The sequence below is a fragment of the Dipteris shenzhenensis genome, chromosome 26 (genome assembly GCF_047967505.1).
Source record: "Dipteris shenzhenensis isolate YYH24624 ecotype China chromosome 26, Dip_SZ_1.0, whole genome shotgun sequence".
In the NCBI taxonomy this organism is placed as follows: domain Eukaryota; kingdom Viridiplantae; phylum Streptophyta; class Polypodiopsida; order Gleicheniales; family Dipteridaceae; genus Dipteris; species Dipteris shenzhenensis.
The window spans coordinates 14,907,106-14,919,478 of NC_141621.1; the positions used below are offsets into that span (position 1 = coordinate 14,907,106).

At 40.8% G+C, this 12,373-nt stretch overlaps 1 protein-coding gene across 1 annotated transcript; it reads right to left on the bottom strand.

Annotated features, from left to right (window-relative positions):
* Positions 1-337: 337 nt before the first annotated feature.
* LOC147884721 (pentatricopeptide repeat-containing protein At3g02330, mitochondrial-like) lies at positions 338-5,103 on the bottom strand. The gene has a single exon (XM_087397817.1). The coding sequence runs from the start codon at positions 4,748-4,750 to the stop codon at positions 707-709; it is 4,044 nt and encodes a 1,347-aa protein (XP_087253943.1). The 5' UTR covers positions 4,751-5,103; the 3' UTR covers positions 338-706.
* Positions 5,104-12,373: the final 7,270 nt, after the last annotated feature.

Here is a 12,373-nt window from a genome sequence, read left to right on the forward strand (position 1 = left end):
GCCTATTCCATCTTGGATGGATACCTATTGTTGGGAGGTGCCATATGTGTACCCAAATTATTTCAATATCTAGTCATGAGTGAGTTACATGCGAGTCCATATTCTGGACATAGAGGCATTAGAGGGACCATTGATAATATTGAGAGGTACTTCCATTGGCCTAAATTTCGTAAAGAAGTTTCAGCCTTCGTTCAACAATGTGACATATGTCAGCGCATTAAGTGCATTAGAGTGCATTAAATGGTAGGTGCATAGGTCATAGGATAAGGGTAGGTGTAAATGGAAAGATGGAACTTGAGTGATATTGATGAAGAGATATTTCCTTCATTGTGATCACCGATAGCATTCTCTCTACCACATTAAATTCATCCACCTTCTCTCTCCCACCTTGCACGTAGGTCAAAAAGAGAAACAAGTACTCTCACGAGGGCGCTCTTCCCCCATTGGAGGGCCAATCGGCATTCAAATTTTGCATGAATTGCACACATTCGCATTCTCGAGAAGTTTGGTTCTTCACACTGTCACCATGCTACCTCACTATCAGAACAACGGCATTGTAGTAATGATAATTTCTTTTTCAAGTTTTGACACAGCCTGATGCGGATTGATAAGACTCAAGCATAAAAGCTCTTCACAGTACCCCCAAAGTAGTGTATTTCCTGAAAGAGAGGAGTTTGAATGTGGTGCATATCTTTCCCACGTCACTTTAAAGAAAGACTTCTCTGCTTCGACGTATATACCTCTTTGATTTGGGGATGTCTCCTATCTGCATGAACTCCCCTAGGTCAGTCCAGCAGCTGTGTTCTGGCTTCTTACATCCTTCAGCATTCTCTCTCATTACTTGGATCTTATCACACTCCTCCAGCATGTTAGCATCTACATATATGTTTGACATCAAAACATATGCCGCAGGAAGTTTTCCATCTAATCTCAACACATTTTCAAATGCATGCCTTCCAATATCAACATTTTTCCACTTTCGACAAGCAGCCAACAGAGTCAACCAAATAATTACATTAGCATCGAAAGGCATCTTCTCTATCATCTTCAATGCCTCTTCCAATTGGCCTGAACGGCCAAAAAGATCAATCATGCATGTATAGTGGTCAATAGTGGGGACAAGGTCATACTGATTACTCATGACTTGAAAGTACTTCAGGCCCCTGTCCACTAAACCTACATGACTGCACACAGTGAGAACACTAAGAAATGTTACTGCATCTGGTTGCATGCCTTCCTGCCTCATTATCTCAAACAAAAGAAACACCATGTCGCTCTCTCCCTGGCGTGCGTAACCTGCAATCAATGTACTCCAGGTTACATTATCCCTTATAGGCAGTGCATCAAACAACCATTGGGCATCAACCATGCTGCCACATTTAGTATACATGTCAATAAGACAGTTGGCAACAATTGTACGAGTCTCCAGTCCAACTCTGCTAATTTGACAATGGAGTTCCTTTCCAATTGCTAAAGCTGCTGTGTTGCCACATGCTTTCAGAATGGCGGCAAAGGCCCAGCTGTCTACTGGTAGACCTTGCTCTTGCATTTGTGCATATAATGTATAAGCCTCCTCACTTTCCTCTTCCTCGGCATATCCCAAGATCATTGAGGTCCATGTAACCATATCACGATATGGCAGCTCATCGAAGACCCATCGTGCATCCTTCATGCTTCCACATTTCGTGTACACATCCACCAAGGTGGTTCCTACATATACATCTGCTTCAAAGCCACACACTAATATTTTAGAGTGGACAGCTCTACATTTATGCAGGCTACTGCAAGCCTTCAACGTACCAACAAAGGTAAAATGATCTGGTGTGACACCTTCCTGTTGCATCTGTGCATACAAGTCCAACGCCAGTGCATCTTCTTCCTGCTTGCTATAACCCAGGATCATGGCATTCCAAGAAACCGAGTCACGATGAGGCAATTCGTCAAAGACACGCTGTGCATCCTCCATGCTCCCACACTTTGCATACATATCCATCAAGGTATTTCCGACAAATTTATTGGACTCAAAGCCATTCTTTACTGCTTCATAGTGGATGGCTCTACCTTTTTCCAAGCAACCTATTTCTTCAAATCTCATGTCTACATGCTTGCCCTCTTCCAGCGCTGCCAGACTACTACAAGCCTTCAACATACCAACAAAGGTCCGATTATCAGGTGTGACACCTTCCTGTCGCATCTGTCCATACAATTCAAAAGCTAGTCCACCCTCTTCTTGCTTGCTATACCCCAGGATCATAGCATTCCAGGATGCCATATTATAATGAGGCAATTCGTCAAACACACGCCGTGCGTCCTCCATGCTCCTACATTTTGCATACACGTCAACCAAGGTGGTACCCACAAATACATCTGACTCAAAACCACTCTTAACAATTTGGTAGTGGATGGCTTTACCTATATCCAAGCATCCTAGTTCCGTCGATTTCCCATTGACCTGCCTCCCCTCTTCAAGCACGGCCAGGCTACTGCAAGCCCTTAGTGCAGCAACAAAGGTGCCATGATCTGGTGTGACACCTTCTCGTACCATCTGTGCATACAATTTTAAAGCCAGCATACCCTCTTCCTGCTTGATATACCCCAGGATCATGGCATTCCAGGAAACCACATTATCATGAGGAATTTCATCAAAGACACGCTGTGCATCCCCCATCCTCCCACACTTTGTGTACATATCCACCAAGGCATTTCCCACAAATACATCCGACTCAAGGCCACAACTTGTGAGTTGGGAGTGTATGGCCCTTCCTTTCTCCATGCATCCTACTTTTGAAAAGTTCTCATCAACTTGTTCCCTATTTTCCATTGTTACAAGGTTGCTGCAGGCCTTCAATGCGCCAACAAAAATTCGATCATCTGGTGTGATACCTTCCTGTTGCATCTGTGCATATAATTTCAAAGCTAGCACATTCTCTTCCTTCTCAACATAACCCAAGATCATAGTAGTCCAGGAAACCACATCATGGTGAGGTAATTTATGAAAGACACACCAAGCATCCTCCATAATCCCACATTTCGCATATATATCCACCAAGGTGGTTCCCACAAATACATCTGTCTCAAAGCCACCCTTTGTTAGTTGCGAATGGATGGCTCTGCCTTTCCCCAGACATTCGATTTTTATAGTTTTCCCATCAGATTGCTTCCCCTCTTCCACTGCTGCCAGGCTACTACAAGCCTTCAATACACCAACAAAGGCTCGATCATCTGGTGAGACACCCTCCTGCTGCATCCATGCATACAAATCCAGAGCTAGTAAACCTTCTTCCTGCTTGGTGTATCCTAGGATCATGACAGTCCAGGAAAACTCATTACGATAAGGCAACTCGTCAAAAACACGCCGTGCATCGTCCATGTTCCCACATTTTGTGTACATATCCACCAAGGTGGTTCCCACAAATACATCAGACTCAAATCCACTCTCTACTACTTGGGAGTGGATGGCTCTACCTTTCTCCAGGCATTCTGTTCTCATATATTTTCCCTCAACTTGCTTCCCCACTTCCAGTGCTGCCAGGTTACTGCAAGCCTTCAATGCACCAACAAAACTTCGATGCTCTAATATGACACCTTCCCGTTGCATCTCTGCATACAAATCCAAAGCAGGTGTGCAGTCTTCCTGCTCTGCATAACCCAGGATCATGGCATTCCAGGAAACCACATCACGATTCGGCAATTCCTGAAAAATACGACGTGAATCCTCCATGCTCCCACACTTTGCATACATATCCACCAAGGTGGTTCCCACAAAAACATCTGAACCAAAGCCATTTTGTACTATTTGGGAGTGGATAGCTTTACCTTTCTCTAAGCATCCTATTTTCATAAATTTCCCATTAACTGGCTTCCCATCTTCCAGTGCTGCTAGGCTACTACAAGCCTTTAAAGCCCCAACAAGAGTTCGGTGATCTGGTGTGACACCTTCCTGTTGCATCAGTGCATACAAATCTAAGGCCTGCGCAGCCTCTTCTGGCTTGCTATACCCCTGGATCATGGCGTTCCAGGAAGCCACATTGCGGTTGCGCAATTCATCAAAGACGCACCTTGCATCCTCCATACTTCCACATTTTATGTACATATCCACCAAAGTTGTTCCCACAAATACATCGGACTCAAATTCACCCTCTACTACGTGAGTGTGGATAGCTCTTCCTTTCTTTAGGCATTCTATTCTCCCAAATTTCCAATCGGCTTGCTTCCCCTCTTCTAGTGCTGCCAGGCAACTGCAAGCCTTCAGTGCACAAACAAAGGTTCGATCAGACGGTTGGACACCTTCCTCATGCATCCGTGCATACAACTCCAAAGCCAGGGCACCCTCTTCCTGCTTGGCATATCCTAGGATCATAATGTTCCACGACACCACGTCACGCTTTTGCATGTTGTCAAAGACACGACGAGCATCTATCATGCTCCCACACTTCACATACATATGCATCGAATTGTTTATCTTAAAGAGTGGAAGTTCATTGGTACGTTCCCCGGCCTTGGCAGGAATATTATGGGCCTCGTACAGAGGGGGCAACCTCTCATTTCCAGTTCTGGCTGCACTAAAACCACTTTGAAAACCCTCCCCAGAAATCGTCTTCTGTACCTTCCTTGATAGTGCCTCTTTAACCCATTTTGAAGTTTTCCAATCATTTATGCAAAGAGCCTCCTTAGTCGTCTTATGCCCGAAATGTGGAGAATTGAGATTGTCCTGAAAGTTTTGGCATCCGAATCGTGAGGCAGTAAACATTTGACAAACGCGGTTATTTGATTTCTGAGAATCTCCGCAGCTTGCCGCTTATCCCACCATCTCCATAAGCGCTCCTTACTGAATCCACAGACCACAGCGCCGAATTTAAAGTATCCATCAATGACAAGCATACCTCAAGGATTTGCACCAGTTTCACTGGCAGACAAGACAAACCCAGCTCGATTTTCCGCTCTCATGTGAGAAAGAATTGGATGGAATAATGTAAGGCTCTGCAAAATTGAGCTAGTGGGCGAGTACTCAGGCACGGTTGAGAAGTTCCTTGATGTTGTAAGGCCAAAGCTGATGAGAATCGAGGACGGCTGGGTGGAGGGAGGACTCACGAGGAGAGTGTCTTTTTGATAGTATCTCTTATATGTTAAAGTTTTTTTACACACGCCAAGAAATAGCTTCAAAATTTAAAGAACTTATCCAACAAACTAACATGCACTACAAATTGTGCAAGTACACTTGACACACACGATTACTTGAATAACGTACACAATATTGATAAACCACTATTTAGCACGTATGGCTACAAACGGCACCAATGACGGATTGTGGGGTGACTCAGCAATATTGTATTGGATCGCAAAAGCGCTTAATACAAAAATTACTATTTGGTCTAGCCCGCCCATTTTTAAAGTACATGTTTGAAAATTCTTATACATGTAATCTTGTATACTATAATACGTTTCAGAATAATGGTCACTCTGAACCTGTTGTGGACATAAATGCTATACAAGAATACAATCATCTCGAAAGTATCCATAAAAATTCCAAGCCACCAAGTATTTATGACAATGGGATAAATCAAGCACAAGATAAAAGAATCCGTACGTCATGGAACAATGATGCCAATAATGATTTAATCTATTTATTTCGACAAAACCCACAATTGTCCAAGTTACAAGTATGCTCAATGTTTTTAAAAGAACACCCACAATTAAGCATAACACCCTACTCTGCAGTTAAACACTTATAATATATACTTTAAAAAGAGAAAAAACTTACAAACATAGAATCTTTAAAGCAAAAATATATCCAAGAAACATGTATTGAAAAACTTGAACGTTGGCTTGATATCATTCATGATTGTGACCAACATGCTGTTATGAATTACCTGAAGAAGATTTTAGACAGTCCTATACATGCTTGCTTTTGCTGCAAACAGTTGTCATTTGCTTTTCAATTAAAAGAGCGTTCCTCAAAAGGAATAGATTTCCCTGAACGCGAATTGCAAATGCAACTGACATGTAGCGAAAAAGAAGACAAAAAAAATTGCACTAAATGCTACAAGCGAACCCAAAAAGACAAAATACCAAAATACGCATCACCATACTGTATCTAAATGCAAAAAGAGTTGCCAGAAATCTCAAAGTTGAGCGAACTAGAAGAAAGACTAGTCGCTCCTCAAAACACATTTGGCCAAATACACCAATTTTTGAACTACAAGCAATACTTACTAAAAGGTAGTATTATCAATGTGCTTGCAAATACCAATATCATACAAACTGTACTTCCACAACCAATAGAACATACAATGACAATAGGTGTGGCAATAAAGCATAAACTTGAATACAAATCAATTTATACAAGTGGGTGCATTTAACCATATAATGTCATGAAAGCTCTACACATTCTTACATAAATACCACTTTATAGAAAGTACAAAGTTAAGATCTCAAATTTGTGGATATCACAATTTCATCTAAGTTATGAAATGAACAAACCAAATCAAACACATGACAACCACCAAGATAGCGATGATAATATTGAAATCTCTAACGAAGAGGCCGTTGATCCTTGTACAGATACACTTGTACATGGTTTCATAAACTCAGGTGAATTTTTTGACACCACATCTAATATTATAACAATAGCACCTTCATAAGAATACCATCCACTTGGATTTTTCAAAGATGAGGATTGCGAAGAATTAAAATTTCCAAAATTATTCTATGGCAACGAGAGAAGGAAAATAATAAAAGAAAGACTTAGCGACCAAAAAATAGCACAATGGGAATTACCAAACCAAGACCGACGATTCGCTACACATATTACTAATATATTTTTCAAGATGATCAAAGTTATGATCCAACAAATCGCATCATCATCATGGATCCGGCTTCGAAAAGGAAAACTAAAAAATAAAATCATTTATGCAAAAGAGGTTAAAACAAAAGCAAACCTCGATCAAATATTACGTTTAGACATAGGCTACCGTGACTTGCAACAATTGCGCACATCACCAGACTACCTTGAACAATTGTGAAAGAACCTATTTGCTATGATACATCAACTTGGTCCACCTACATTTTTTATGACGTTTACTAGCAGAGAACGCCTTTGGGAACCTCTCCAACAAGCTTTGCAAATACTAGCAAAAGACAATGATGACCAAGATACCTACTTTCTTTCAACTCATTCACAAGTCATAGCAATGACGAGATCAACAATAGTAGTGTAGCAATAAAACCGCAAGTCCAAATATTGAACCCATCCAAAAACCCTATAAACAAAGCATGATCAACTTCTTCAAAAACATCAAAGTTCCCCGGGGGATTCACAAGGGGAAACTTATGATATCACGTGAGTGTACAATAGGGGGTTTTTTCGAAATGAGGCATAAGCTTATACATTAGGGGTGGGGGCCCTTTTTATTTTTTCCCAATATTGAATTTAAGTTAGGGGGCCATGCCATATTTAAGAGGGGGGGACTTAGTATAGGCTACCTTGCGTAACTAGTCCAAACAAGTTTGGTTTTGTTTATGGTTTTAAATAGTCATAGGGAAAGTAATCAAAATTTGCTTTTTGTGTAATCTAAATGCTTGAGAAATAACGTAGATTTAAGGAAAGGGATGGACATAATAGAATTTTGATGGTATCTTATAAGCTTAAATAGGGGTGTTTTATCATCCTACATGGATCTTAAATAGGGGGTTTTCTTGAAGTTCATGCACGCAGGTGACGCCCCCCTTTAATGAAGAGTGAATCCCCCGGGCAAAGTTCTTACTACTACTTAGTCACATTAAATGATTAAATGATGTAATCTACAAAATTCGTCTCACTATACTGGCACAATCAAACATTTCAATATCAGGTTTTTAAGGCTCCACATAACTTATGCCTTTCTTTGAGCTCCTCTTAGAGAGTTATAAATTTCCCTTTTTCCTTTAATTAATTTAAATTTCCAACTTGAAAATATTTTGACCAAAAAATTAGTCACTCTTCAAAATTAAAAAAAAAAACTTTTATTATTTCTTCTAGGGGCAGTGCTCTCGGCACCCTATGCCCCTTGTTTTTTACCAGTGAAGAAGCTAATTCGTGAACATCTGGAGTATGTTAGCTTTAAATCTACCATAACCTCTCATGTGCAACATAAAAGTAATTCTAAACGTTCAAGACATGAAGAACAAAAAACTTCCCCACCCAAGAGAGGCACAAATGATGTTATTGTGATTGATTGACCATGGCCTACATTGGAATTGGAGTTTCATTGTTTTAACTATTGTTATCATGACATTGTCTTTCACAAGCCATTATTGCTTTAAATATAATTGTTTTCTCTTGCCATGCTATGGAATTTCTTTCCAATAGAACTTTGTGATCACATAGAAGATTCAAGAACATATTAAATTTTAGCATTGTTTTCATTGATATATTCAAAATTATTCACAAGTACAAATATTCATTTGTAACGTGGCAATGTAGATATGCTTTGTGAAAACAATAGACAATGAAACTTTTAAATTAGAATAAATAGTGCAAGAAAACAATGTCTTCCAATGTCATGAGAATTAGCATTGTAGTGCTTCTTTAACAATCTTTTCCTAAATAATTTAGTACCTCACTTGGTCTCGCATTGTATTTGCAGCAAGCAAACAACTTATGTGCAAGGAAGAAAATGATGAAGTCAATTCTCACAATGTGCCTAATGATGCTAAGCATTTGCAACCATCACCCCATAATGTTCCATCCATAGCCAAAGCAATCATTCCATCAAAGGAGAACTTCGTAGGAGGAGGAAATTCTTTAGTATTTCTTTCTATAACTCAACTATTAGATTGCACCCCTCAAAGATTTGTTTTTGAGGGAAAATTACTTTGCAAGTATGGTACTTACAAAATAACAAATCCAAAGTATCCCACATTCTTGAAAGGAGACTTCACTATAGGTTTTGCTCTCACACAGTCGCACTGCTCATTCCCTCCACTTACATTCACCAATTTGTTGATTTCTTGCAAATTGGGGGGTTCTATAGAATAGAAGGATCTAGTGTTGTGGTGAGAGGGGCAACTGAAGGTGGAACTTCAAGATTTTCTCTACTCGTTGATGTGACTACATGCATCATTAGAGGAGAACCTTTTGAAGGAAATCTTCATTTGTTGCCCGACCATTTCCCTTTGCACATACATTTGTTGGGCTGTTGAGATGATAAACTTTGGAAATTAAACATATCAAATGTCATGAGAAGGGGCTCTTTATTTTGGTTGTTTGTACCCGAAATGGACTTTTTAATTTATGCCTTCTTATCTAGACTAGTGATTCAAAAGGCCTAGGACTTAGTGGCCATGCTATTCTAGTCTAAATAGGACTTGGTATTTGAGTCATAGTAACTCAAATGTCAATCAGAGGTGATTTTTGACACACCCTATGTTGGCAATTATTGTTGTGGATATGATCTCTATATGCACATTCTATATGTGGCACACCTTTTGGGTGAACTAGCATAGAAAACTGCTCAGGCTCTGATATCTGTTATAGATAAGTCCATCTTCCATTAACCGATTCAGCTGATGCATATCCCTCGTAGCATGTTCTCATGGGTAGATTTTCTTCTGAGTTTAAATTTCAAGGCTCTTCTAACCTTTGGAATTGATTCGCATGTTCTAGATCAATCACCACGCTTATGGTTGGATTCACTGGACACCTTAAAATCCTACCTTTCTATGGAAGAATGATCGATTTCTTCATACCATCTCCTTGAGGACTCACAAATCCCATGTTCCTCAAGTTGTCTTGGATGAAGCTTAGGAATAGGTTTACTACTGGTATTCAAGTAGTAATCTACCACTAGTGCATTTGACTTGGTGTGGTGAAAGAGAAGGATAACAAGCAACATGAAGATTTTGTAGTTGAGTGCAAAGCAATATCAAATCAACTTGTAAATATGCTTGGGCATACGATGGCCAATCTTCTTATCTTACTTCTCGCAGCAATAGGTTCAACTTCTTATGTAGCTTCTCATCTCTACCATCACCAAAGATCACACCATGTATAACCATGTTTTGATGGTGTGTAGACCTTCAATTGAAAAGTGGATGAATCCTCCCTCTAATGTCCATCATTACCACTACCACATTTAGACTCCGCTTGGTTTCGACCAGAATTCTACTAGATAGTTTATGAATTCTACTTGGCTTCGGCCAGAATTCTACTAGATAGTCAATGAATGGATGGGGGCATGGCATAACTATCTAGAGCAAGTGTCAATTGATATCATGGCCTTTACCCTTGGCCACCAAAGCCACATATGCCCCCATCATCTCCGCCTAGGGAACCTTGGACTCATGGACACACAATGCTCATTAACACTTCTGAAGCCCTGTGTACATCCTTCGCTTCACAATCCCTAGTGACTTTGCACCAACAAAGTCAAGTTCCCAAACAAAGAAGACTCACTTTAGTATCGTGACAATGATGACTCTCCAAAAAACCTCTATTATTTGAGTGGTGGCTCATCTAAGATCCATGAAAACTATGAGATCACAATATAAATGAAGCTAAGGTGAAATGTTGACCTTAGGTTATCTTGATGACCTAGGATCAAGAGCATGCTTCATGGCAGATGAACCGCCGAGGTAGAGCAACCGAGTGTCTAAGCATCAAGTCTACAGCTACATTGGTTGCAATTGAGTGGTTCTTTATTGAATGCAATTATTTTATATCTTTCCACCTTGCCTTTTCCTTTTTTGTATATTTGTATTCATGATGAATGCTTGATCACCCGTCTCCATATGATTTTGTCCACATAGCACAAACCTTGTTTTGCTATGTACTCTTGACATCTATTTTTTGACCTGAGCATTGTGATCATCTTGCACAATAAGCAAATGGGATATGGCTCTTGCAAAGGCAGTATGGATTGGACATGCTATCCAAATATGGGATGACAGGCTGTAAGCCTATTTCAGTTCCTTTGGAGCAGAATGTGAAGTTGAGCGCAAATGCAGGTGAGCTTCTGGAAGACCCTACTATATACAAACGCATAGTAGGAAGTTTGATTTATATGACTATTATGAGGCCAGATTTGAGCTATGCTGTTGGGTTGGTAAGTCAATTTATGCAGGCTCCAAGGAAATCGCATTTGGATGTAGCTAGATGCATACTGAGGTATGAGAGGATGATGATCCCTCTTGGTGGCTGCATTGAGTTTCTTATAGTCGATGCAGACTCGCCACTTGTTTTTTTTCTTTAGGGTGACTACCACTGGTGAAACCCATTCAGTATTGTGAACAGAAACAATAAACCCAGCCTCTACAAGCTTCTGTAACTCCGAGTGCAAAGCATCGGTCTGCAAGGGCCCTAATCTTCGATACTTCTGAGCCACAGGCTTCACATCAGGCTTCAGCTCTATCTTGTGCTCTATGGCAGTCACATGGTGAAGGTGGTGGTAGCTAGTTGCAAAGAGGTCAGGGAAATCTTTAAACATTTCTAGGAACTCATCTTTCTCACTTGGAGTGAGGTCTGGGGAAAGCATAGATTCAAGCTGTTGAGGACTAGCTATTACCTTTTCTGCAGGTGACGGGGTCGGAGACACCTCCATCATGTAAACTTCCTCCTCTGACAATTCCTCCCCCCGGTCTGATTCTTCCATTGATTCAGACACCGAGGATGAGAGAGTATCGCTGTCTTGCTCCTCTTCTTCTTCCGATTCCATGGCACCAGGTTGCACCAGGATCTTCTCCTTAGAAGCACCAAAAGACGTGTCCTGTCTTCCAATAGCTGACTCCATCACTCTTTCTCAACCATGGTCTCCTGAGTATGGCTAGGTAACTCGTGCCTGTATCTTCAATGTCCACTACATAGAAATTGACAGTGGTGGTCAACCCATTGACAGTGATGAGCAAATCCTCAATGACTCCCAGGGTGGCGAGTCTTCGACCATCTGCTACTTTGATTCGAGTGGAGGAACGCCTTGTACATTTCAAATTCAATTTCTTCATGATTCGGGGCACCATCATATTACATGCAGCTCCCCCATCAACACACACATTTTTGACATGGCAATTATCTATGATGACATCGACTGTATGTGGGTGCCGATCAATCTCTTTAGAGATAGAGGATACCTCTCTTACCTTTTCGTTTTTCTTGTTCCTCCTTGTTGAGAGCCCTTGCTGCAGCTCACGTCTCACCTTAGGGCTTAATGCTATTAGTTGAGGGAGCGTGATGCTCAAAGAATGATGAGCAAGGTCCTGAATGACCGAATAGTCTTCTTGCCCTGAGCCGATGGGAAAATCCGAGGGTGACCACTTACTCCTGCGGGATCTTTTAGTCTTCTTTGTTGGTGGGTCTGCCATCTCAGTTTCAGAGGGCTCTGAGAAGGACACCTTCTTCCTG

Bases quoted from the DNA above. Each gene is read 5' to 3' on its own strand.
- LOC147884721 (XM_087397817.1), bottom strand. From the start codon at position 4,750: ATGTTTACTGCCTCACGATTCGGATGCCAAAACTTTCAGGACAATCTC.